Source organism: Amblyomma maculatum, chromosome 6 (assembly GCF_055883805.1).
Source record: "Amblyomma maculatum isolate TAMU_Amacu chromosome 6, ASM5588380v1, whole genome shotgun sequence".
In the NCBI taxonomy this organism is placed as follows: domain Eukaryota; kingdom Metazoa; phylum Arthropoda; class Arachnida; order Ixodida; family Ixodidae; genus Amblyomma; species Amblyomma maculatum.
Genome location: NC_139349.1, coordinates 67811125 through 67837290, shown reverse-complemented (window position 1 = coordinate 67837290; position 26166 = coordinate 67811125). Strand labels below are relative to the sequence as shown.

At 50.3% G+C, this 26166-nt stretch overlaps 1 protein-coding gene across 3 annotated transcripts in view; it reads left to right on the top strand.

Moving 5' to 3' along the window:
- CdGAPr (GTPase-activating protein CdGAPr) overlaps positions 1-26166 on the top strand; it is a 236132-nt gene that overhangs the window by 144645 nt on the left and 65321 nt on the right. For all 3 annotated transcript variants that reach the window (XM_084606870.1, XM_084606871.1, XM_084606872.1), the window contains one exon: positions 22169-22253. In XM_084606870.1, the coding sequence (XP_084462996.1) occupies positions 22169-22253 (85 nt within the window). The remainder of the gene's footprint in view (positions 1-22168; positions 22254-26166) is intronic.

Genomic DNA, 26166 nt, shown 5'->3' with positions numbered 1-26166 from the left:
GCACTATAGCGCATTTTAATAGCAGCACCAGGTGCCCGTTCATTTCGCCAGTTAGGGCCTTTGTACGCGGCCCTCATGATACTCCGGTATTCTCCGGTACTTCGCAGTGGCAGAGGAGAAATGGGGGGGGGGGGGGGGGGGGGGGCTGGGCTGAGGTGAACTTCTGGAATACTGAAAGACTTTTATTTCCCGCCGCGTGCGGTAAGGGTATCTGTTCTATAGTGCCTACCTTCCTATTGTACGTACCTCCCTTAAAGGCATTGGCGGCGGCCATGTTTCGGCACAGTCGACGCGTGGCAGCGCCTTCCTGTGATGTTTTCAATGGTTGGTTTATAGGGTTTAACGTCCCAAAGCAACTCAGGCTATGAGAGACGCCGTAGTGGAGGACTCCGGAAATTTCGACCACCTGGGGTTCTTTAACGTGCACTGACATCGCACAGCACACGGGCGCCTTGCTTTTCGCCTCCATCGAAAAGTTGCCGCCGAGGCCGGGATTCGATCCCGCGTCCTTGGGAACAGTAGTCGAGCGCCATAACCACTGCGCCACCCCGCCGGGGTGGCGCAGTGGTTATGTTTTCAATATAGACATAAAAAACAAAGAAGACGAAAAAGACCTCTGTGCTCACCACTGCCCCAGCTGCTGGCGTCGAAATCCGCAGCAGCTGTGATGATGGTCGCCTGGCGACTCTTTTGATTCTCGCCTTCCAAACTTCCTCGTCCGTGTTGAGACAGGAGGGTCGCGTTTAAGGCCCGACCACATGGCAGCGCTTCTTCGGCGTCTCGTCAGCGTCTCGTCTATGAGCGTCGTCGCTCGGCGCGCGCCGGAAAGGGCGACCAAACACATGACGGCGTACGAACTGGTGTCTGCAAGGCAAGGCGTGGGAGACTCCTGGACGTTCGAACAACTGTCCTCCGTCCATAGCTAAAATCGTCCTATTCAGCGACGGCGGGAACTTACTGGGGAGGGTGGGGGAGGCAAGGGCATCAAAAGGCGCAGGCATGCACGCGGACAAAAAGAGGAGCTGTTGCTTCCGCGGAAACGAGTTGAGCCTGTGGCGGTTGGTGCCGCAGCTGCCCATGCGTGGCTTGTCGTTGGTCCCCACCTGCGAATAATGTTCGGCGTCGACGCTGAGATCTGGCCCCTCCAGATACCTGCGTCTTTCAGCGTCGTCTCGCTTCAAGGGCCAGAATTGCACCTCCGGCGACGCCGATATCCGCGACGCCGACGCGGCGCCGAAGAAACGCTGCCATGTGGTTCAGCCTTTACTTGTGACACTTCTCGAGACGTGTCCCTCCGACTGCGGCGCATTTACGCGGCATTCTTTTCGAAAGTGTACAGTCTTCGTCAAAAATATGCTGGGCATTCTAAGCCTTGTAATGGGACTCCCGCAAGCGTTCTTGGAATGGCTAAGTTCGAGAAGGTTGAGGACTTGATTTCGTCACGTGTGTGAGATTGCGAACACTGGAGGTGAGCAACGAGCTCAGGAAGCGAACCCTTTGTCCTGTACACTTTTGACACAGACTGTAGGTCCCCCACGTTCGTGTGGCGAAGTCGTGCAAAGTGCGTGTCGGTGAGTATATAGTGTTGCGACTCGCGACGTGCTACGTGTCTAAGGAGAGGCTTACACGTCACGCCAGAGATTCCACGTCAAGATGTTGATATGGGAGAGGGGAAGGGGGGGGGGGGGGGTGATAAGGTGTGCTTTGGCTGGTGTCATTGTCTATGCTCCTTGAATGCGGCCATGCTGGTCGGCGGAGGCGGAGTGGCGGAGAACGCTACGAAGGAAACGGTGACGCGGCAACGGTAATGATATTCAAGAGAGGAAACGCGATTACTTTTCCTCCATGCAGTGCTCACGAACGGCGCGCGCACGAACGTGAAGCTATTTTCGCCGCGTACACAGCCGTGAACGAAAAGCGCGTGCGTTTGGACACCGGACTGCGGTAATCGCGTTTTCTTCCGCGCTTGCTCGAGTGCCGAGAAGAATGGAAGAGCTTCCCGATTTATGCGTACGGCAACCTGCTTTCTGTGTGTTGTCGACTTGGCATAGGCGATATTTCGGATCCCTTGCAGTGCCGCCCGCAGTATTTGCCAAATTGGGCGTCCGAGTGCCTTGGCCGTCTTTCGTCCCCCTTGCGGCAGAACGACTGTACGCGTGTGGCGCGATAAATTATGGCATCCCCGCCTCTTCGTCTTTGTATAACTCCACTGTGCCATTTGCAGTTCAGTCAGGCATATAGTCTTCTCTAGATTTAGGCGCTACGGGGGAAATAGCAGTGGGTGGAGTAAACAGGAAACGTGCGTTGTACTCGCGGAATTTTGTTTTGTGCTAGGGTGCGGAGCAGATACGCATACGGCTGGCTTGTGATATAAACACATTCTACATTGACAGCCGCTTCCTCGCTGTCATTTCTTTAACGGCGCAGCCAAAAAGAGTTATCCGCTTTACTACATACGAGCCAAGATTTTGAAATTTAAAAAAAAAAAAAAAACAACAACGGGAATTTGACCGGATGCATGATGTTGGCGCACTAGGCTTGAGTAACTCAGGCTAGTTTTTATTTTCTTCTTATCTAAATGTATAATTATAGTAGTTTAACTAATGGAGTCTTTAAGTATTGGCTGCAGACCCCAATTGTGATAAACAAAGTAGCTGCTAGGACGCCTTCGCAAACTGCTGATTAAATTGTTTCCTGCGTGATTTATCCCAGTCATTTTTTTTTATTATTTACGCGTTTCCGAGGATGCCCGCAAAATATAAAATAAAATGTGACGTGATTAGCCACTTACGCTCTATTATTCTGCTGCTCTGAAGCGTGTGAATAAAGTCGGCTGAAGTTTGAAAAAATGAATGATTCTGCTTGTAAGATAAGGAAACTATCAAGCGGCTTTAGGTAGGAGCCTATGTTGGAGCACTCATTGGCGCCCTCATGCGACGAAAGCGAGGGACCTAACTACAACCGCCATAACGACCTGTCGTTTCACCGTGGCCACAGTCACGCTCCGACCTTGTTCATCGCTTGCTAGAGAGGAGCCTAATAACAGTCCACAAGCGCCCCGTCACGTGGCTTGATTTCTTATTCCGAGGGCTTTTTTTTTTTTTTTTCTTTTTTTTTTTTCGCAACTCTGGAAAAGGACTAGGTGAGAACAACTATTCGGGGAACAATTATTGATTTTCTAATGTGCTCCACATCTTGACAGGCCTCAACGTTACAGTCGGGGTCTGCGGTCAATATTTTGAGTAATTGAGCATGCTTGATCAGTTAGTTGAAGAAAAAAAATAGCCCTAGTTGTTAGTGCGAGCATCATGCATTTTGTTCAATTCGCGTCCCAAGTGAAATTTTGGCTCAAGCTGCGGGAGACAGCCTGTAGATGTCACTTCTGAGCCATGCAGTGCTAAGGTGCTGGCCATCGAGGCACCCTTTCACGTTGAGCTAAATTACTGATCTTGTATGTAATTGCTTTCGCTCGGACCAAACGGTGGCTGAAGCCGCTGAGTGACAGCAAGAAAGAGAATGTGTATAGGCAACAAAACCTCATTACGTACCCCCCCCCCCCCCTCCACACACACACACACACACACACCCCTTCCGTCTCTCGCTTTGCAATTTTTCCTTTTTTGCTCTTGGCAGTTCTCTTGATGCTTAATGAACACTGAAAATTCTGCCTTTTGAGTACTTTGAAATTTTTAACGCGGTACATAATGAAGATACACGCTTTTGACTAGCTCCAGCGCAAAAAACGCGGCCATTTTCACCGCGAGAACTGCTGAGCATCGCTGGTGTCGCGTATCTTGCTTTTTCCGCTACTGAATGAACATGCTCCCACTGCGTGAGCAAAGATCCGGCCCGCCGCATATCATTGCGCTCGCTTCCGCCGCGGGATCTCGCGAACGCCTCACGAATCCGGCGGCGAAAATACGGCGCGGCGAAGTCGCGCTTTCTTCGGGTATGGAGCGTTTTTAATGCGGCAGTTTTATTTTGTTATTTTTTTTCTTTCGAGGGGATCGGTAGCTGCTATGGCGCCAGCTTATAGCGGAGGTTGTTTTTCTCTCACCTTTGTTTATTATTACTTTTACGTTCGCGTATTCAGCAAGCCTGGGTGCGCATATACACGTCCTTTTTGGCCAGCTGTGTATCTGTGTCACAGCTGCTTTCGAACCGTGTACTCGATGCTCAGCCTCTTCGCATTGTAGGCGTTTTCTGTGTAAAAGTTTGATGCGTCATCTTATCCTTTTTGCGGAGCCGCAGAATTAGGTGAAATCTATTCAGTATTATGGTATTGTCGTTAAATATTAAGTATAACTGATAAAAAAAAAGGCGCGCAATAGATAAATTAGCGCACAAAATTGTATAGGTACCTATTCTCACGCATTCTGGGTACTCTACGAGGCGCAATCAGCGGCTACACAGAGAGTAAAAAAACACAGCGGATGAGGGAAGATATACTTCTCGGTGTTATGCGCATGTGTGTCTGCTGCTGTAGGTTGAGTCCGATTAGATAAAGTATAGTACTCGCTTGCTTAGTTAGGGCGCAAAGCCGCGGATCTGTCACTTAAGTTTTGACGTGTGTAACTTGCAGCATCCTGCTTCGCTGCGGCCAACATGCTGCATAGCGTTTGCGTTTATATTGGAGAGCTGATGCAGGCTGATCGGAGGACTTTCTGGCATCTTCTTCTTCTTCTTCTTCTCCCTCGTTGTAATGGCACATACCCACAGTGGGGGATTGTATCGACTCTGTGAGTTTGTGTGCGTCTTCATTGTCAGTTGATATTAAAATAGGGAGATGTTTACTTTCGTTTCTAAGGGCAGAGCGATATAGATGCACACGCGGAGGTCTACTGGCGTGCAACTGTTTTGTTCGCACCGTCTATAAGCAACTTTTTTCTTCCCTATCGGCGGCAAAGCGCCTTATCGTTTCCCCGGGTCTCACCGCGAGGAGATAAAGCAAGATTTGAGCGGAAGCAGCGGCTTCCAAGAAGCGTCATTCACAGTCGCGGCTCGCTCGTCTTTCTAAGCACAGAATCAATGCGTTATAAGGGATGACACCCAAGCTCTAGTTACGTGTTCTCTCCGTATTTGCAGCTGCCGTGCATGTCTGTGGCGAGGGAGGATGAGGAACCCAGATGGAAATACGCAGAACGGGGAAAGCCTAATGAGGCCGGAAACGCCAGAGGCTGCATGGGCCGTCTTCCTTCGTCTGGCGCAGCGCGATATGCTAATGCGCCATTGACCGTCGCGTGAGAGTGCACGCCGGTGAGATGGGTGCGCACCTGCCTCCCGCGCTGTATCCAAGGGCAACCGAGGGGTGGTGGGTGAGGTGGTGCCATACTGTGAGTGTGACCTGCATGCGGGGTTTTGGCAAACTTGGCCTGCTCAGTGACTCTGTAATGTACCTCTGGATTCTCTGGATTCACGAAACCGTGCATCTGGAATCTCATATACGACGGATGGGGTCGCGGACGAATCTGCGATGACGACGTCAAATCTGGGGGCCGTCCGACTGTTTAAAGCATTCACATGACTCGTGGAAACAGTAGATGCCAAGGCGAAAAATTAGGTTGGTTTGTTTTGTGGGGTTTAACGTCCCAAAGCTACTCAGGCTATGAGAGACGCCGTAGTGGAGGACTCCGGAAATTTCGACCACCTGGGGTTCTTTAACGTGCACTGACATCGCACAGCACACGGGCACCTTGCTTTTCGCCTTCATTTGAAAAGCTGCCGCCGAAGCCGGGATTCGATCCCGCATCCTTGGGAACAGTAGTCGAGCGCCGTAACCACTGCGCCACCCCGGCGGGGCAAAAATTAGGGGAACGCGTAAGCTCCTCCTTAAAGGATATGAAGCGACAGCGATTATGACTCCCGTCGGCGGCTTCGCTTGCGGATCTTATTTCGCGTATGCTTGCTCTGATGCTCAATCACTGCTCCCTTAATTTAGACCTCTATTATCTCAGACATACTCATAAACATACAGTCGTATGCTACCATGCACACTATGCGGAATACTAGTCAACATCTTAATAAAGTTCCACCAGCCCATCCCATCTGTCGTGAGATGCACCTCAAGCAGATCAAAAGAATTTTGATAGTGTTTTTCTTCGAGCGAGAAAAACGAAACTATAGCGGGCACTTCAAAAGTAAATGGGCAATGGATAACTTTTTCGTTGCCCCGCCCCCTTTGATCTATGTCGCTGCTATTACGCCTCAAGTGTATCCTGCACTTATTAAAAAAAAAAGAATAAAAGCGGCGTTAGGCAGTTTGTGTACGAACTTCGAGGCGGTCCTGGGCCGACCCTGGTCTACGACAAATAAAACAGCGTATTATCCGGCGGCCCGCAAGGCCGAGCACTCCTCTGTTCCATCACGTCGGAGCATCTGACGATTTTAATCCAGGTATGCATTTAACCATTTAACGGCTGCATTTTCAACTTTATTTGTCCGTCGCGGTTTGTTCACAAAACCATACAGGACAACCGTAGGTGCCTTAGTGAGGCAAAGCGAAAATTGTTCATAGGAAAATCACGATGAACTCTATTTTTTGTGCGTTCAGAATTCAGAACATACATTAACTGGGTTAATTCCCCCAACCGCATCCTCCAAGAGCGACCCATAGATCTGCCCCTTCCCCGTGTGGCCCGTGCAAGTCGAGAGTGTGACCAGCCGAATCACCTGAATGGCCGCCGAGTAGCGCGTGTAGTTATTGTTATTCATGGCGCCGTAGTGCATCCTGCTTGCCGACGGTCGGCGCTGAAACGAAGACTCAGCGGCGCCACGTATATCGCGCCTAATTGCCTCGGATCGCGTTCTCGCCTGGCCAGCGGCGAGCCTGATTAATCGTCCTGATAGTTTCCTGCAGCGAACCCGTCCGGGAGCTTTAATAGGGCTCGCCGGGTAATTGATCACTTCCATTGCCTCCGGCCGCAAGAAAGGAACACCCGGCACTGCGGGCCCACGGGCAGAGGCGCACTGCTGCGTCGTTTCGCGGCGTTGCACGACTTCCTCGAGTTCATCCATGCCGAGCTCCTGTGGGCTGCGCGCTCTGCAGACGAGGGCTGTTAGCAGTGACGTGCCACGCTTGTGGGCAGCACCCGCCAATTGGCGTAAGGGACGATCAACGCCATCAAGGCACCACAATCAAAGCTGCTTGACAGCGCTGCGGCCGTGTCAGTTGGCCTTGTCGCCCTTTTTTCCGTTCTCATTTCCCGCATAGTTATCTCACTGCACTCGGTTCAGCTGTCATTCAATAGAGTGAGGCGGTTACCGCGCCTGTATTTTCTTCGTAACCTCTTTCGTCGTCCTCCGTTGTTGTTGCTGTAGGAAGAAAGAAAAGAAAATGCACGGGCCTGCTACTGGCTCTGTAGCTGAGCCACCTCCGCTGCCTCGTGCGGACGAACAGGATAGAAAATATACAAGAAAGAAAAGAAGAAGATGGAGAGAAAGACGCGCGCCGCAACAACAGCCGTCGTCCACCACCATAGCCTCCTTTAGAGTATAAAGGAGGCTATGCCACCACCACCGAAGCGGTGGCGGGTGCAATGACGGCCTACAGCAGATAAAAATCAGTGGCTGGCTAGCCCCCGCCGCAAGCAGCGTTGACCTACCGTCCGAGCCCCGTAGGGCCAGGAACTGCCACCCTTCACCACCTCTCCCCCAAGTCTCGTCGTCATCCGTGCCGTGCACTCGTTACTTTGCTAGCTCTGCTGAGACCGAGGGTATCGGTTCTATGCTGATCGCGACTGGCGCGTTTTGATGGAGGTGAAGATGCAAAAGAGACGCATGCGCTGTGTGATGCCGGTGCACGTTAAATAACCCCGTGGGATCTAAGTGAGCCCGCGGAGCCCTTCACTACGCTGCTTCTTTCACTTCTTGTCTCTCCTATCACTGACCCCCCCCCCCCCCCCCTCATCCCCTCCCCTTTCAGTGTGCATGGCGGCCCTTGCGTCACTGATTGACTGCGCGGGCGCAGTGCTTAGACCTCACGAAAGTGCGCGTCGTCGCGAGATAGTCAAGATTTGTTGAGCAATATCCGAGCGTCATCACGTTTTCTGATTTCTAAAAATTGACATGGCTGCTACTAATATTCGGCTACAAATCTGTGATTGCAACTAATGCTTCACTGTAATAGTTAAAAGGTTAGTTACCGGAAGTGATAGTTAGCGAGCTTATTAGTTAACATTGTTACCCTGTTTTCTGATGTTCACCAACACTGGTGCAATTGTTCCCCAGCAGAAGCCGTTTTCATATCTCTGAGAGCTTATAGTAAAACGTTGATTGCCAGCTTCCTTAATGCATCAACTCGCTAGCTTTGCACCAGCTCCCTCCTTTTGTGCGTGCTGCAATGTTTGTGTGTCTGTATACCGCAATGTTGTTGTATAAGGGGCTCGTGAGGCCCACGCATCGCGCCTCCGGCGAGTCGCGGGTCAGCGAAGAGATTCCCACGGATGATTAGGCCTGACCGCAGCGCGGTTGCCCCACCGACGTGCGAAACCTCTCGGAACGCGTTTTATACGCGTCCTTTCCGCTTTTCCTCCCTTGCCCGGCTTCTCTTTGGCTGCGTGTTTGGACGGCTGTGGTCCGCGCGGCACGCTGATGCGGCGCATCGCTTATCCCGGCGGCCGCGCTCGGACGACTCCCATATACGTGTGAAACATTGCGGCGCTTCCGCTACCGCTGTGCGGCTTTAGCGTTTCTTTTCTTTTATTTTTCTGTTTTGGTTGTTGCCCGCCTTGATTTTTTTTTTTCCCCTGCTTTATTTATCTTCTTGTCGGGAGCTGACGGACTTCTTCCGGAGGCACGCAGCTCGACAGAGATTCTTGTCTCCCCAGAAACCCCGACTGGCTCCGTCGTTGTTGTTTTTGCTCGGGTAACTCTCCCACGGTGGGTCGCCTGGCCGCGTGTCAGTGTCTGTTCGTAAGCATCGCACGTCCGGCTCCGTTTGATTGGGGTTTTCGCAAAGCGATAACGCCCTGTGTATTCTTCGTATTTTGTAATAGAAAAGCGGGCTGTTGATTTAGTGCCCTTATTTTTTTTTTTATCTCTCTCTTACGAAGCGGGAATGTCGTATCAATGTGACACGCACGTATGATCGTACAGTGAGAGTACGAATCTGGGTTGGTTGACCCGCGCGCTTTTGTAAATAAGTTACCGAGTCAAAGAAAAGCATGATCGGTGCCACGAAGATGTACTTGTTTTACATGAAAGTGCTATGAGTAGCTCGCAGATAGCATGGCAGGCTTGGGCTGCATTCACTTCTGTAGGTCGGTCATCGTCGCTTTTGCTTTCTCAAGGTGCGACCCATTTGAAGCAACTCGAGCTCGTCGCTGTGATGGTCGCTACAAACCAACAATCCGTATGCGCACGTAACGAGGTTGGATGTTTGTACGTGCGTGCAGCCTTGTTTCCACGCATTTTTGTCTTAAACAAATCAGGTAGTACGAGCAATGATCAACTTTTTTGTTGTTTAATCTTAACCTATATCTTCCACGTAGGCTGCTTGTTGATTTTCTTCCAACATGTGCGTAGTTAACCATATAGTGCCCTAAAAGACAAGGAGATGATGAAAACAAGCGCAACAACTGAGGGGAACCATATGAGATTCCTGAAAACCAGAAAAAAATGTGTTTCTGGTTCACTAAATGTAGAGATTGAATTCATTGCTAGAATGACCGCATATAGAGTATTCGGTTTCATGAGCGCTGTCTTTTTTTCTGTATGTTCGACTATCCATCGTATCTTATTGGTGTTCTTATCGGCTCCCTCTAGCGGGCGATCATGCTCCTCTGACTGCACCCCTCCGTGACCTGAGCTGTAGGCGCCCGTACTTGTTGCGGCTGGGCCCGCTGGTGTGCGCCTCGTCATTGACCACTGTTTTTGCTGTTCCCAGTTAAAGCGTAGGTTCAGTTCTGGTAGTGGCGAAAATCAAGGCGTCCGTGTATCGTTATGTAACTGCACGTCAAAAAGCTCCAGTTGCTCCAAATTCATGGATCCCCCCTCTACGGTGTCCCGCATTGCCTGAGTTGCTTCGGGACTTTAAACCCCGGGAAACGAAACAAACCGTTTGTGTATTTATTCACTCGTTTCTTGCAATTTTCCTTGAGTCGGGGCCAGGTTCCCTTGCTACGCGTCGTCGCAGGCGATGACACCTCTTGTGCGAAAATCGACTCGTGTCAGCCTCACGTCGAGCTGTTTGCGTGAGCCCCCTTACTGAACGCAAGGGAAGAAACAAAAAAGGAACTACTGTAGTTTCTTTGCATCTCTGGACAGGCCTATATCCCATCTTGTCAAAACAGCGTGCGCTGTGCGGCAGCGCTCTAGCAATTTGCTTCAAGCCGCCTTCAGCTTCTGGTTAACAACTTTCGGATTGCCAGGGATATTCTTGAGCCTCGCCTCAACACACCGGACAGCCGCCTTCTTCTTCCACTCGGCCTTGGATTTGATGGCATCAAAGGTCGCTTCCAGTGCACTGTTTAGTGCAGGAAACACCTTCGCAGCCGTTCTTCTCTCTCTCTCTCTCTCTCTCTCTCTCTCTCTCTCTCTCTCTCTCTCTCTCTCTCTCTCTCTCTCTCTCTCTCTCTCTCCTCTCTCTCTCTCTCTCTCTCTATCTCTCTATCTATCTCTCTCTCTCTCTTTCTCTCTCTCTCTCTCTCCTTTGTGGACATGTGTCATTTTGGGGCAAGGATAGAATCGCGATCCTGTAGTGAAGCTAGTGCGTGAGGAGATAAATTTGCATTCCGTAACATTCGGCATCGTTCGATGGTAATAGGCACGCAGGGAAAACGCCGAAAGAAAATGACGTTTCGGAAAGTTTGCACGTCTGGGTGGGGTATACCTTGAAGGTGTTGGGTTTTGGCACCGTCTGAGCGCTTTGCTGCAAAAAAAAATGTCCGCCCCATTGTACGTGTCGAGACAAGGTCTTCTGCAGTGGTCCTGCCGTATGTAAGTACGTGGCGGCCGCGTTTGTGTGGACGAAATGCGCAAAAAATTACCCTGTTTTGAGGCTTCAACGGTCGTTTCAGGTCGAAGTTAGTTTAGAGCCCTCCGTTGCGGCTTGCTCTTTCGCCTTGAGCCTGTTCAGGTCCTGGGATGAAGAAGAAGAAGAAGCTACAAAGGATTTCGCAGTGTTCGAAACCGGTCACCCTCAGCAATCGGATACCGCTACATCGTGCAGCAGCAAACCGACGTTCAAAACAACGACTCGCAACGTTCTCGCGGACGCGTTCAAGGCCGGCAGCAGCGGGTTTGCGCCGCAGGGCGTCCACTTCGTTTGTCAGTACGCTGCTGCAGGCGACACTTGTCCTGGCAGTCATGGCGCTCACCTGGGCCGTGCGCCGTTGCTTCAGCGCGGGCTCTATGACGACGTTGAGGCGGGTGCCGAAGCGGACGACGGTAGGGATGACGTTGAAGCTAACTCCTGTGGCGACGAGCCCTCGACGTAAGTCACTTCTCCGGGGACTATCGCTTCACGTGTTCAGTGGCGTCGATTGTGGCAGCAACCTACTAGCGGAAATTCGAGGTATCATGCATATAATGGGCAGGCGGGGTCCGAACAGAGCGGTGGTCAACCTTTGGCACGTGGAGCATGTGTGCGATTCTTTCAGAGCGATGAAAAGGTGTCTACTAACCAGGATGCATTTCGCGGCGTTGGGCTTTCATTTGCTCGTAACTTGCGAACCGCACTGAGGTGCTCAGGAATCGTTTCAGTGCTTCTTTTCACTTCACTGGATCGCTCCTCATTGGCCTGGCAGGTCTGGACACCGAACAAGTGCGCACTTCTTTAGTTACTGTGAGCAGTACAGATACATTTAGCCGGGGCAGTCACCCAACTACCTGCCGGGGCAGTCACCCAAATTTGCGCCTCATAATAAAACTCTTTTTTTTTTTTGCTGTTCATAGAATGCGAAAGGATGCGCCTCATACGGCCCTCCTGCTGCAGTTTAGCTACCTTAGGACGACTGCAGCTGTCTGCTAACTAACGAGGCGTCTTTACGCAGTGTGGTTTAATACAGTTGCAAGGAGAGGTCGGACCGTAGAGAGTGGCATATCGTGTAATATGTACCAGGAGATTCGATGTGCCTTTCAGACGACGCGAGCACCGCTTTTACCTTCCCTGTCCTCTGGTGGGGACACAAGGCCGAAAAAGTAAAGATTAAAGGGGCGCTCAATCTTCGCCTTAGGAGTAGACGCGAAGCGCCTTAACACTACCTTTTCATTCCACGAATATGCTTATATTATTCTGTATAAGTTGGTTTTGGGATTAAATGGAATTTTCGCGTAACGCTTGTGTTCAGCTTAAGCGCTATGAAACGTGTTCTTTTTTTACTTGTTTTTTGTGATGCGCTGGTATTAATCTTCGTTTGTCTCTACTCCTGGGATATCGAACTGTTGAGCAAATATCTTAAGCTCGACTTATCACACTGTAATCCTATATTATACACTATACTGCTGCTGGACCTTTTACCGAGTTAAATGGAGCCGTTTTTGCTTTCACGATGCTCCGCAGGTAGAATGCTCTGAAATAAGCAGACGTTGGTTAAAAATGCGCAAATACGGTATGCGTTTGTGCGCTAATGGTCAAAACACAGCGCCCGCCGCATCCCCCGAAGCGCGTTCTCCCGCAGAGCACACTTGCGCGGCGGCGAAGCCGGCGTTTGGTTAACGGGATGCCATCGGAGTATACGGGGGGGAGAAGCGGGGATAGGTCACGCGTCGAGTGTCTTTGTTCCGGCGCGCCTGCGTTACGCTGACGGCCGCAATCGAGGCTAGCGTTGCGCCATTGCTCCCTGCGGCATTGTTGTGAAACCGACGCTATAGACGAGGCGAATCTGCGGCGAGCAGCTCGGCGTCGCTGTCATTGCATTGCTTCCGAGCGCTGCAGGATCCGCGTGGGATACTTGCAGAGAAAGGCTGCGTTATGTCGGGCTCGGCCTCGCGCTGTTGCGTGTGTCGCTTGTTGCGATTGCTTCCTGCCAGGTTTCCCGTCTCTTGTTTGGCGCGGTCGTACGAGGTGTTCGTGCGTCTTTGGCAGAGCGTGCGCTCCTGCCTCGTCGTTCCGTTCGCTGGGGAAGCTTGTTGATACATTATGCGTGGTTGTTCAAGCACGCCACGAGTGTCTGTTGGCCGGCCACGCGCTTGCCCCACGATACTTCCAGAAGTTGTGATACGTATCGAGGTCGTGCCGGGAATAAGGAAGCGACTGTGCCGAGGGTCGGGGCCACGGGTGACCACAGGCCCACAGCGGACGTCCAACGACCTGACTCAGCGTATTTTGGTGTACAAGAGGGTGTTCTACCGCAGAGGGGCATGCGTCCTAGGCAGGCTGCCAGGCTTTACATAAGATTGCGTTATTGCGTCCTGACCATGCGGCGTTCTCGTTCTATCCTACACAGAGAAAGAAAAGAAAAATATTTACAGACGATCGATGAGATTCATGTTGGGGGACGCGCGTTAGTGTTTTCTACGATAGGCTACAAAATTATGTTATCATCTGTCTGAAGAAACGACAGTTAATGCTCGTTTCTGAAGGGCGCTGCAAGTTTTTGGAATATATATCAACTAGCTGAAATGTCGATTTTATTACGTTTTAAACTAGCGCCGCGGTTTGTTATAACCTACATCGCTCATCTCAAGCAGGTACAACATCTTCGGCGGCGGAAGGAGACCGCGCTCTACACTCACGTCCGGCGACTTCCACGAGCGAAAGAGAACATCAGTCACCTGCCATCTACCACCTGCCAGAGGCATGCGCGGGATATAATTCGAGGCTGCGAGGTTTTAAACGGTCGACAGGGGCGACTCCGCTAGACAATTTCATTTTTCCGACGAGGGGATGCTAATGGTGTTTAATGAAAGGAGACTGATGAGTACTTCGGTCCGTGCCACCTGCCGTTTTCGACTGCCAATGCGTCAAGGGGGTAGGCAATGTACGTTTCAATACCAGCATTCTCATTCGTTCTCTAGGCGCACATCTTCACGATACTGCGAAGACACATCGAGCATGGAAATAGATTGCAGTTCGTTCTCTCTCCTCTTGATTATATATGTATGGCACTCCGTGTCGCCGTGAAAATGTTGGTTGCCCCATCTTCGAACGTTAAGTCGTGTCTGTAACGCCTCTTCGCGTGTTCCTATACGGAAGCGGGAATGGTATAGGCTTCTTCGTTTACTTTAATTTCCTTCGCTGCAACGTCGTACGCTGGACAGGAGCGGCTGAATCGCACTCGTGTGTGTACTCCCCTGGTAATTTGGGATGGGGAGGGGATACAGTCGCGAAAGAGCAGAGTTGATCCGGTGTACGCGCACTCGGCTGCGGGGGCCACCTGCGTCTCTCGAGGCTGGCGCTCGTTCACATCCGGTCGCTAATAATAACCGCTCGCGAGTGGCGCGTATAATCGAGACCTGCCACCGTCGAGCACGACGCGCTTTCGCGCCCACAGCTCTCGTCGCTGCCGGCACCGTAGTACGCTCCTTCCTGGTCGGAACAACGCGACGCGGATTGCGTGAGGACGAAATGACGACGGCACCCGGCGCACGATTATGTACGGAGTGGCTGGGGTGTTTTCGTGGTGCGCGAAGGAGAGGGTGTCGTAGGAAGCGAGAGAAAAACCGGCTGTCAACTGTCACTGTCGTTACACGCGGTCCGCTGGTCGCCTTTCGAGCTGTTCGAGAGGTGTACGCGAGCGACCCGCGCGCGGTCGGCGCTGGAGCGTGCTGCGCTTTCGCGGCGGCAACTGTCGGGGGTCGTGCTCTCCGAACCAGCGCTGATGAGGTCACACTTGAGGGCACCTCTGGCCTCGTATCATTGTCCAGGTGGCGTTGTGATCGTACGTGCGCAGGCCCGTAAGTGCGAGTGCGTGCGTTCGCGTGCAACGAGAGACGATCTCTTCGCCATTCTCTATTTTGTTGATATTGCTTGGGGCTAGTGAACCAGCATAACAGCTGACGCAATGCAGCACGTTGAAGGTCCTCTGTTTTCGGACACATCGTGAACTTGCGTTTTTTTTCCTGTCTTTTTTTTTTTTTTTTTTTTGTTATATATACCGTGTATGTCGAGGGTAGCTTTGGTATAGGTCTAGTCTTGCGTCGTTTCGTGACAGCAATGTTCCATTGCCTCCTTGTCGTTCATGTTGGCTGCGCGCACGAGCGCTTTTGTTTGACTCGCTGCGTTTTGTCAAGATCGCACCGACAGCAGCTCGGGAAGCAGCTGTTGTCCGCAATTGTCCGAGTCATTCCCTTCCTTAGGTGCATTCCGTACTCATGTCTATACTGCAATAGAGACCCTTATATCGGTAGTATCGCGCGGGATCAGCCCCGTTTCCGTTCCTCGCACCGCATCATCGGTACTCGCATCCTCTGTATTATTCATCGACGCTGTGCTTTGATCCCTCGACAGTTTATTTTATATTGTTTTATATGTTCGTTTTCAGTTTTCTCTAACTTTAGCGGTATTGCTAGCCCCACGGTACTCGCGCCTGCTTCGTCTGTTTTGTGTACTTGCTTTTGCATCAATACGCCCACACTTGTTCGGCCATTGCCGAAAGGAATGGTCACGGCGAACTGCGTCAGCTCGCTGCTCTAGGTCGTTTGTCCTAAACGCTTATATATAAGCGCGCCCACGAAGCCGAGCGCCCCCTGTTTCCCGCACCGCGCGTAAAAAAAGTTTCAATTGCGGAGCAAACTCCCCTTGCGCTGATGCGGGCTTTAACTGCCGGTACTGCGTCCGGCCTTGTTTTTCGGCTCCGTTTATGAGGCCATGCTGGTGCTCGTTATGGCTCAGCGAGCGTGCTCTGAGCGGGTCCCTGGAACGCCTTCGGCTCGCGAAGATAGCGGAGGGCCAGTCGGTCGGCCGTGACACTTGGTCGCCCGGCTTACAACGCGCCACGATCGGCGGCAGAGCGCGTTTGTGCGATCGTAAAATGCGCGCGGGCGGCCCGACGGCCCGTTTGCTCAGGGCACCTTGGTGGTTTGGGTAGGTCCCCCGTTGCTTCGGCTTAACGGTGCCGCTGCAGTCGTAAGTAAAAGAGAAACGAAAACGCTTATAGGAAAGGAAAGCTGCTGGCAGTATCTGTGACACTTCTCGGCGGATACCTGAACCGCGCCGATGGGCGGAAGGTGGGAATGAAACAAGAAAGGAAGTGGTGCCGCAGTGAAGGGCTGCGGAATAATTTAGATCACCTGAGGATCTGGCATCGTAGAGCACACGGATGCCCTTGCGTTTCTCCTGCGTCGGTACGCGGCCCTCGCTCGGTCAGGTTCGAACTCGAGAACCCCAGTTTAGTAACCGAGTGTCTTATCACTGAGTCAGTGAGTGAGATTTCCCCGAAGTTGTGTACTCGCCATTTTTGTGACCAGCGGTTTCGGAGCTAAAATCACGGATGGTCAGTCTGGCAAGGAACACTCGGTACGGTTTTACGTTCTCTTCGCTCTTGCTTTCTCTCCTCCTCTATATCTTTACTCTCGTGTAAATATTGCAAGCTTTTGGTTTGACTCCGGCTGTTATGTTCATTTTCTCTCATATCGCAACCTTATGATTTTTCTATAAAGAAACGAGGAGTGCATTTAGGCATTATCGGATCATATAACAGTTTCATACTTGAATTTGGAGCAACGAAGCGAAAGCAGGCACAAAAAAAAATTTTTTTTTTCCCTACAGCCACAACTCATGCATCTTTTAATGAACCTATCCCTCCCTCCCTTCCCACCCCCACACACTGTTAGCTCTGGAATTTCCTGGTTCTCTAATGTACCCCCCCCCCTTTTTTTTTTTTCTTTTATGAAAACAGCGTTCTATAAACTGAAACTATCAATGCGCTTTCTTTTACTTGAGCTTCCTTTGTACTTGTCATGTTGCCGCTTGAAATTCTCGCATGAATTTCAGCCGACTTGCCCCGCCATCATTCCTTCTGCAAAGAAATCAGTCCACATATATGGCTCGAAACATGAGTTCCATCTCCAAGCCATTTGAGTGACAAGGATGTTCACGAACTGGTGTAGCGAATGGGATCGAAAAACAAATTATATGTAGCACGGGCAGGAAGAACCCTAACGTACGTGGCTTCAAAGACGTCTTCATAGTTTTCTCTAGTGCGTATACATTCGAGTCAGCCACAAGACAAACTCCTTCAGCGGCAGTCCCCAGCGATGTGCCGCAAGTGATAGCATTTTTTTTTTTTTTACCCCTGTCATACAGATCTCCGATAGCTCTGTGAGACCGTGCGGTCGCGATAAAAAGTCCTTCCTGTAACTCCCCCTGCAGTTTCGACCAGTGCACGAGCGCGGGTCTCATCTTTAGTTTCGGCCGAGCGTTGAAATGGCCGCGCGCGTATAAGAGTGACCATAGAAGCAAAGCAAACGGCCCCCGTAAACGATCGCCGCCAAGATTGCCTCGGAGAGCAGCAGCCGTTGTAAACGATGTGCGCGGTCACGAAGAGGCGAACGCATTAACCAAATGCGATGTGGCAAGGGCCGCCGCCGGAGGCCATTTTCTCTCAGTGGCACTGCACATCGACGGCCGGCCAGCGTCGTTGAGGCGGCATGCCGCCGAGTGCATTATGGATTTCTTCGTGATTAAACGTGTACGATTTAGTTGTGTTTTTTTACGTTGGCGAATTTGTGCAGTGGTAAAATGGGCGCCGCCTCAATACGCGGGTTGAATGCAGAAGTGGGCCGGCGGAAAAGTAAGCATGCAGATAACGGAAACGAACGGTAACTGCCCTGACTCGGCAATAACTGAGCCGGGCACGTATCTGAAAAACGGCGGTTTTATACAAGAGAATGGGATCCACCGCGTAACTGGTGACCGCAAGCCCTGGCGAAGACGCCCCTAGAACGAATGTTATCAATGATGTGTGTAGCGGAGGCTCTTTGGACGACTGGATGATGGGACAGCCTGGAGTTACTATATACCTAGACTGCATATACCTCCGGTCTACTGCCCCGTTCGGGGGCCTTAGAACAGAAATACGTGGCGGCCATTCTTCGAACACTTCTCCAACAAAGAATGCACACGTGCGACTGGCAACTGCGGGCTGTAGGCTACGTTAACATCCGTTTCGTCTGGTTATAGCGTTCTAGTCTGGTTGTAGGCCAGTATACAGGTCGTTCGCCGCGCCAGCGCGGGCTAGGGACACGAGGTTCAACCTGCCGTTTATTACGCCGAAGGGTGAAGCGATCCATTCGCACGATGGGCCAGCTGGCCGCTCTCCCGGCCCTTTCATCGAGCACCGGGCTTGAGCACTCGCGCGCAAGTGGCGTGCGTCGTTTGGGTGCAAGTGGGACCCTCCCTTCCTCCTGAAGCGCAGCCACTTGGCTGTAAACGCTGTCTCGATATCAAAACGCCGACGCCGCAGCTTAACAGCAGGAGCAGTGCGCGGTAGTTCATTGCTCTCTCGGTGGCAGCTACTAGGCGCTATCATCCCTCCTCCTCTGTCGCCGCGGCTGTCATCGTTGGGTTCGTGCTCCTCCTGCCCCCGGTACCGCCGCCTATATTCCGCGCTCGGCTGCTCTTTTTATAGGCTGCCATCGCGGCGTTGTCGACGATTGGAGCGGCCTTTACGAGAAAGTAATGGAGATTGAAGGCGGCCTCTTTGCGTGCCGCCGCGGGGCCTCATTTCCTTCTGCTGGCGTGTTCTTTGTCCTTTATTTAATGATAGGCAGTCGCAATACCGGCTGTTTGCGCTTTCAAGATAGGTTTCCGTTCGTTGCTCTAGTTTGGGTAGAGACATCCCGACGCTGGGATTGCGGGTCCGAGCGGGCCCGAGACAAACTGAGGAAGCCGTACGCGCGCGCTTTCCCGTTCTGAAACATAACTTGTTAGAAATATGGGCACGCTGTTTCTGCGCACGCGAGGCATTTCAGGCCACATGCTCATGTGGAAAGCTCACTCAGACGCAGTGTGGAGCAGGTGCGAAGTATCCGTGTCGTCTGTGATGTGCCTTAATGACAGCCCCACGGTTACCAATAGACTCGAAGTCGTTTGAATGCTAGGTGCACAACTCATTTGTTAGACATATCAAAGACGCAGCCAATTTCATTCATTTTGTTTTCCACACCTTTTTGTAGCGCGAGTCTGTAGAACATGAGCGCTCTGTGCAGTCCGCATTCGCACTTAATTCGGACGCGGTTGGACGAGGAAGTGAGAAAGGCCGCCACGATAAACGTATGCTCTGGCCGATGGGCAAATGTATTAGTCGGCGATATAGGCAGATGTTCTTGGCTGCTGAAGTGGCTTCTTTTGCCTTATTCTACTTTTTTTTTTCGTTCAATATTTTGTTCTAAGCTCGGAAGGGCGATATACTATACTTGGCACACTGTACTCCCCCCTTTGCTGGTTTGTTTTTCCGTTTCTTAAGTTATGTTACCTCACTGGTGCAGCTTTTATCTGTTGCTTAACTCATGTCCTGGTAATGTAATAAAATTTTAGCTTCGCCTTTGAGAGTTGAACGAGATAGCGTTATCGGTCCTTGTTCTCATAACACAGCGCTCCTTTAGTTATCCACAGTACAGTATAACAGCGCCCCGCACTGGTATAGAGGGCTTTGTTATACTGGTCCCGTGTGGTCACCACGTGGGATTTTCCAGTGATAACCACATGCCGGCGCTAGAATCGGAAGTACGAACAGCGGAAATTTTATTTGGCGCTTAGTAACTATTACTGCTGTAATTAGCTTCGGAACATTCGGAATAAAATGCATATACTAGGTTCACCTTTGTTCGTACAGAAGCGATTCTGATCTTTGGCTGAGCGGTTGCGTGCTCGCCTTTCAGTCTTAAGGAACTGAGTTCCGTTCCGTGGGTCTGCAAGACTTTTTATTTATTTCCTTCCTGTTGATTTATGCTTAACAACCACCATCACACGCCGAAGCTGGCTTTTCTGCGACATGGGACGTCGCGTTAAACGTAGAGAAATAACGTATACCTGAAATGTGTCACCATGCTCCTGTATAGTTTAGTGTTTAGGCTGGTGTCATGATTAACCAAGCGAGAGAAGCGATGCGCAGCTGCTGCGGTACCCTGCATGGTCCCGAGCACCAACGGAGGACACACCGCCGCACGAAACGACCGCGCGTACTCTAGCTATTTCCGCCTCCTCCCCCCACTTCCAGAAATGCGTTTCATAACAGTCTTTACTTGTCGTAGGCAGCTTACCAGATAGGCGAATGCTGCTTCGCGTTAGTGTCCGAGAGATCTGGAGTGGCAGGCTAGTATTTGCGTCTTGAGGGCTCGTGCATGTTTTGTATAGGCGTCTCTGCTAACGCGGAAACTTAGTACCGTTCCGTTTGCGATCTATATATATATATTCGATGTTATTAATCCCGGCAGTTAAGACCGGTCTGGCGGATGCTTGCAGCAAGGATGGTAGCGTTGTAAAAAGCTTTCTTATCGACATTAGATGCGCGCGACGAGCCAACTAGAGACAGGAAATCCATCTGCGCTCACACGTCGAATTTTCGAGCAACGTGCGATGCCGTCTTCTTGAAGGCGGCGCCGTGGCACAGCGAGGTGCGCGCTTCGCGGCTGTTTCCGAACTATAGTAGTATAGCATCTATTGCGGTCACACAAGCAAACAAAACTCTTAATATATCAACGCCATCGAGCTAATTAAGGCCCGTTCACACTCAAGTTTCGTGCAGGTTGTGCGACCGTTTTGGTCGTAAAGCGACAGTCGCAGGCCGGTCAAGTACTGCTCGATTTTCCAGCCTTGCGACAGTGGCAGTGGTCGCAAACCGGTAAACACCCAGCGGCTCAGCTGGAGAGAGCGGAAGTTAGTTTTACATCCGTCTTCTTGTTACTGGTGAACAGTCAAAATAGACAAGTCTCGTTCCGAACGAGACCAGCGGCTCCTTGTCGCACGCCCTTTGCGACTCGCAAGTGTGAAAGGACCTAATTTCCAAGGCGCGTAATCTATCGGCCCAATATTGGCCCTGTGCTGGCAGTGTCCGGCCCTACATAGGACCACTGCATTGCCAATTAACACTGCAATATTGGGCCCATGGCTTGTGCTGCTTGGGTTACTCTTCAGCTACGATCCAACACCAGTTATATACTCGCAAGCGACTGCTCCTCAGTTGTAGTCGCGGCCACCTATAGTTACATACCGCACCATATGTGATGACATGGCGTCGTCGTCGCCGTAACCCAGAACGGATAAAAAATAAAGGCGTCGAAAAAGTACGCACATATGTTTTGATATCAAAAATGTGACGCAAACGTTCTTTGTGCAGCGTTCATGGTGACGTCACACCATTTCGCGTCTGATTTAGTATATACCATGTATTCCTGTTTGCAACATGGATTGGGGAACTGGTGACATGCATACCTCCAATTGTACCACGTTCATTGTAAGAATTGGTGTCCACTGAGAAATACATGCGGCGCTTTCCCCTCCCCAAAAACCTAACCAACTAAAGACGTCTAACACTTTTCCAAACTCTGAGCCAGTCACTCATTGCCAAAATTGGCGGAATTTAAAAACGGTGTTAAAAGCCGTCTACTCTTAATTAAGGCGAAGCCTGAGCGCCCTCTTAATTTTCGAATCCGCGGTTGTAAGCTCTTTATGACTCCCCAACTAAGCTATATTGATGTTTTCGCTTTTAAACACTGAACGGACGGCGCGTAGCGTCTTGGCCACGAGTAGGCTTAAAATCTAAACGCAGCTTTAGAGCTGTAAGCGCTGTCTCCCACGTCATTCGTTGTAGGCGCTGCTGTTCAAGTCCGTATTAGCGTTACCATCATGTCTGCAGTTGGGCTGCGACCACTTTTTTTTTTTTTTTTCGCGGAACACAATGTTTTGAGAACAGGTTCGAAAAAAAAAAAGTTCTCAAATATATATATATATATATATATATATATATATATATATATATATATATATATATATATATATATATATATATATATATATATATATATATATATATATATATATATATGCCATACTTTCTTGAAATATCCTTTTTTTTTTCTGGCGAATGGTTCATATCGGTGATTTGCAAAACGCTTATCTTTCCTTTGACGTTATCTCCAGTTTAAACGACGTTCCCATTTGCAAAAACTCCCACGCCTGCTGGTGAACGATGGCATTTCCCAGGTACACTGGAAAGTATAAGTACACCGCGGAAAAAGTTGCTGTTTCCTCCTCACCTAAAGTCTCGCATCCACGCTTCCTGTGCAGGAACTCTGAGACCGGGACGCGGTTCCCCAAGCTGGGAGAATGCGCCCACTTCCACTACGACATGATGGACCTGGGGGCGGTCCAGGTAAGTGTCCTCCTCTCCATTCACTTCGTGCTGGCATTATCCCAAAGTTCCACGACTACTGGCTCTGCTAAAGACAGCAATAGAGCTCACTGAGTCTTAGTCTCTGGGACAGTATACGCTTAGGCAAAGGTCCGCAATTAAGCTTTGGCACAGATCTATTATAGCCTAGACAGTGTGGCCGAGCATCCTCTTCGAGCTATCACAACGCGATAGCGCGTAGTTTCTTTACCTTTCAAAAAAGTGAGAAGGGTTCAACGCTGCTGAACCGAATGTGGAGCGAAAGCATTAGCTGCCGGTGACCGAGCGTTCAGCTTCCTCTTCGTCTTCTTCTTTTTCTTCTTCGTCTTCTCCTCGTAGCTACGCCTCTGCACGACGTAGCTGCGGCCACCCGAGGTCTCGCTGTGGCTGTTGTAGTGTTGCTTTCGCAACAAAATGTGTTTAGTACTTATTGTCCGCACGCCTGACGCTCGCCGTTAATTATTCTTTAGAACACCGCCATCTCATTTGACCAAGTGTGCTGCGTGGAAAGCCCACTCGCGGAGTTTCGAATAATGTTTAGGGACGAGGACGCTGTAGTGGATGACTGGAAATTTTGACCGCCTTGGGTTCTTCGGCGCACACTGACATCGTTCCGCGGGCGTCTTTCTTTTCGCCTCCATCGAAAAGCTGCCGTCGCGGCCGGGATCGAACCCGCGTCCCTGGGATCAGCAGCCGAGTGTTCTAACCACTATTGTTATTGGAGGATGTATACCATCACTCCCCTTCATGGATCACTGCCTTGTCGTGGCGGAGGGGCTTGCGAAACTCGATGAAGTCGTGAGCTCTGCTGTGTAGGGCCACCCAAGATAGACAGGTCACGGCAGAGAGTTCTGACAAAATGTGATTCACTGGAGAAGGTAATGGCAACCCACTCCAGTATTTCCTGCCAAGAAAACCCTATGGCCAGTCACAATACCATTATCGATATGGCGCCGGAAGATGAGCCCCCCAGGTTGGAAGGCGTCCCACATGTTACTGGGGATGAACAAAGGGCGATTCCTAGTAGCTCCAGGACGAATGAAGCGGCTGGGCTAAAGCCAAAAGGACGCTCAGTTGTGGATGTGTCGGGAAGCGACCGGAAAGTCCGATGTTGCAAGGAGATATATCACATAGCAACATGGAATGTAAGATCTATGACGCAAGGTAAACTGGATATCGTCAAGCGAGAAATGGACAGATTGAACATTGATATCTTGGGTATCAGCGAGCTCAAGTGGACCGGAATGGGAGAATTTAACTCCGGCGACCATTATGTCTTTTATTGTGGGCACGAATCCAAGAGAAGGAATGGGGTCGCTCTCATAGTAAACAGAAGAATTGGCAAAGCAGTGCTAGGGTACAACCCCAAAAACGACCGAATGATTTCACTTCGGATCCAAGGTCACCCTTTCAACATAACAGTTATCCAAGTCTATGCACCGACCACTGCTGCTGAAGAAGCTGACGTTGAGAGATTTTATGCGGACCTACAATGCCTTTTAGACTGCACCCCATCATCAGACGTCGTTTTTCTCATAGGAGACTGGAATGCTAAGGTCGGGAGTGAAGAAATATCCGGAATTACAGGCAAGTTCGGTCTTGGTGAGCCAAATGAAGCTGGGCAGAGGCTAGTAGAGTTCTGTCAAGAAAACAACCTGACCATAGCGAATACTCATTTTCAACAGCACAAGAGGCGCCTGTACACATGGATTTCACCGGACGGTCTGTACAGGAATCAGATCGATTATATTATTTGCCGGCAGAGATGGAGAAGCGCTATACAAGCAGTAAAAACAAGGCCTGGGGCCGATTGTGGCACCGATCATCAGCTTCTTGTTGCCAAAATTAAGCTTCGATTGAGGAAAACGCAGAAAACTAGAAGGCCTTTCAGGTATGATCTGGATCAGATTCCATTAGAATATGCTGTGGAAGTGAGGAATCGATTTCAAGAATTAGATCTAGAAGACAAAGAGCCCGAAGAGATGTGGACTGATGTTCGTGATATAATACAAGAAGTTGCTACTAAGGTAGTTCCAAAGCAAAAGAAATGCAAAAAAGCAAACTGGTTATCTGAAGAGGCTTTGCAAATAGCTGAGGAAAGGAGGATGGCAAAAGGTATGGGGGAAAGAGAAAGATACAAGGTTCTCAATGCGGATTTTCAGAAAATAGCAAGGAGAGATAAGAATGCCTTCCTGAACATACAGTGTCAAGCAGTTGAGGACAACAGCCAATTAAGGAACACAAGAGCTCTGTATAAGACAATCAAAGATATCAAAGGAAGCTTCTGTGCTAAGCTGGGCGTGATAAAGGACAAACGAGGCAAAGGCCTCACTGAAGCCTCAGAGATAAAGAAGAGGTGGCAGGAATACACAGAAGAACTGTACAAGAAGGACCCGGATGTGCAAACCCAACATAGGACGGTTGTGATTACTGATGTCGAGCCGGGCATCCTGAAGAGTGAAGTTGAATGGGCCTTAGTCAGCCTTGCTAAGAACAAAGCTAGCGGAATTGATGGTATTCCAGCTGAGTTGCTTCAAAACCTCAACCACGACGCTGTTAACACACTGCGTACATTATGTCAAAAGATTTGGACAACCCTGCAATGGCCACAGGATTGGAGAAGGTCAGTTTACATCCCCATTCCAAAGAAAGGCAGTGCCAAAGATTGTTCCAACTACCGCACGATTGCGCTTATTTCGCATGCTAGCAAGGTGATGTTAAAAATCCTGCAAGGTAGGCTGCAGCAGTATGTGGATCGGGAGCTTCCGGACGTGCAAGCTGGGTTGCGCAAGGGCAGAGGAACTAGAGACCAAATTGCCAACCTTCGCTGGATCATGGAAAAAGCAAGAGAGTTCCAGAAACCCATTTACTTCTGCTTTATTGATTATGCGAAAGCGTTTGACTGCGTAGATCACAGCAGATTGTGGCAAGCTCTCCAAGAGATGGGAGTTCCAATTCACCTCATCTGTCTCCTCAGGAACCTTTATGAAGGGCAAGAGGCCACAGTCAGAACTGGGCATGGTCTTACTGATTGGTTTCCGATTGAGAAAGGGGTGAGGCAAGGCTGCATACTGTCGCCCTGCCTATTTAACCTATATGCAGAGTGCATCATGAGGAAGGCCTGTCTGGACGAGTCATCAGCTGGAGTGAAGATTGCTGGAAAACGTATCAACAACCTTAGATATGCGGATGATACCACTTTAATGGCAGAAAGTGAAGTGGAACTCAAGAGACTACTGATGCGCGTACAAGAAGAGAGTGAGAAGTTTGGGCTTAAACTGAACATTAAAAAGACGAAGATCATGGCGTCTTCCCCTATCAAGTCCTGGAGCATCAATGGACAAGAAGTGGAAGCTGTGACAGATTTTCTGTTCTTGGGCGCCAAGATTACCTCGGAAGGAGACTGCAGCCATGAAATTAGGAGACGCCTGCTTCTGGGAAAGAGAGCAATGGTTAGCCTTGACCGCCTAGTAAAGAGCAGAGACATTAGTCTGCCAACCAAGATCCGTATAACCCGTGCTATGGTCTTTCCAGTTGTGATGTATGGATGCGAGAGTTGGACTGTGAAAAAGGCTGACCGCCGAAGAATTGACGCGTTTGAATTGTGGTGCTGGCGAAGACTCTTAAGAGTTCCTTGGACTGCCAGAAGATCAAATCAGTCGATATTGTCGACCATAAACCCTGACTGCTCATTGGAGGGTCAAATTCTAAAGTTAAAGCTCAGCTACTTTGGTCATCTGATGAGAAGAGAGGAGTCGCTGGAGAAAGATTTGATGTTGGGAAAGGTTGAGGGTCGCCGGAGAAGGGGTAGGCAGCGAACGCGATGGTTAGATGGCATTCTCGAGGCATTGCAGATGAAGCTATGTGATGTTAAGAAGATAGTGAGAGACCGGAA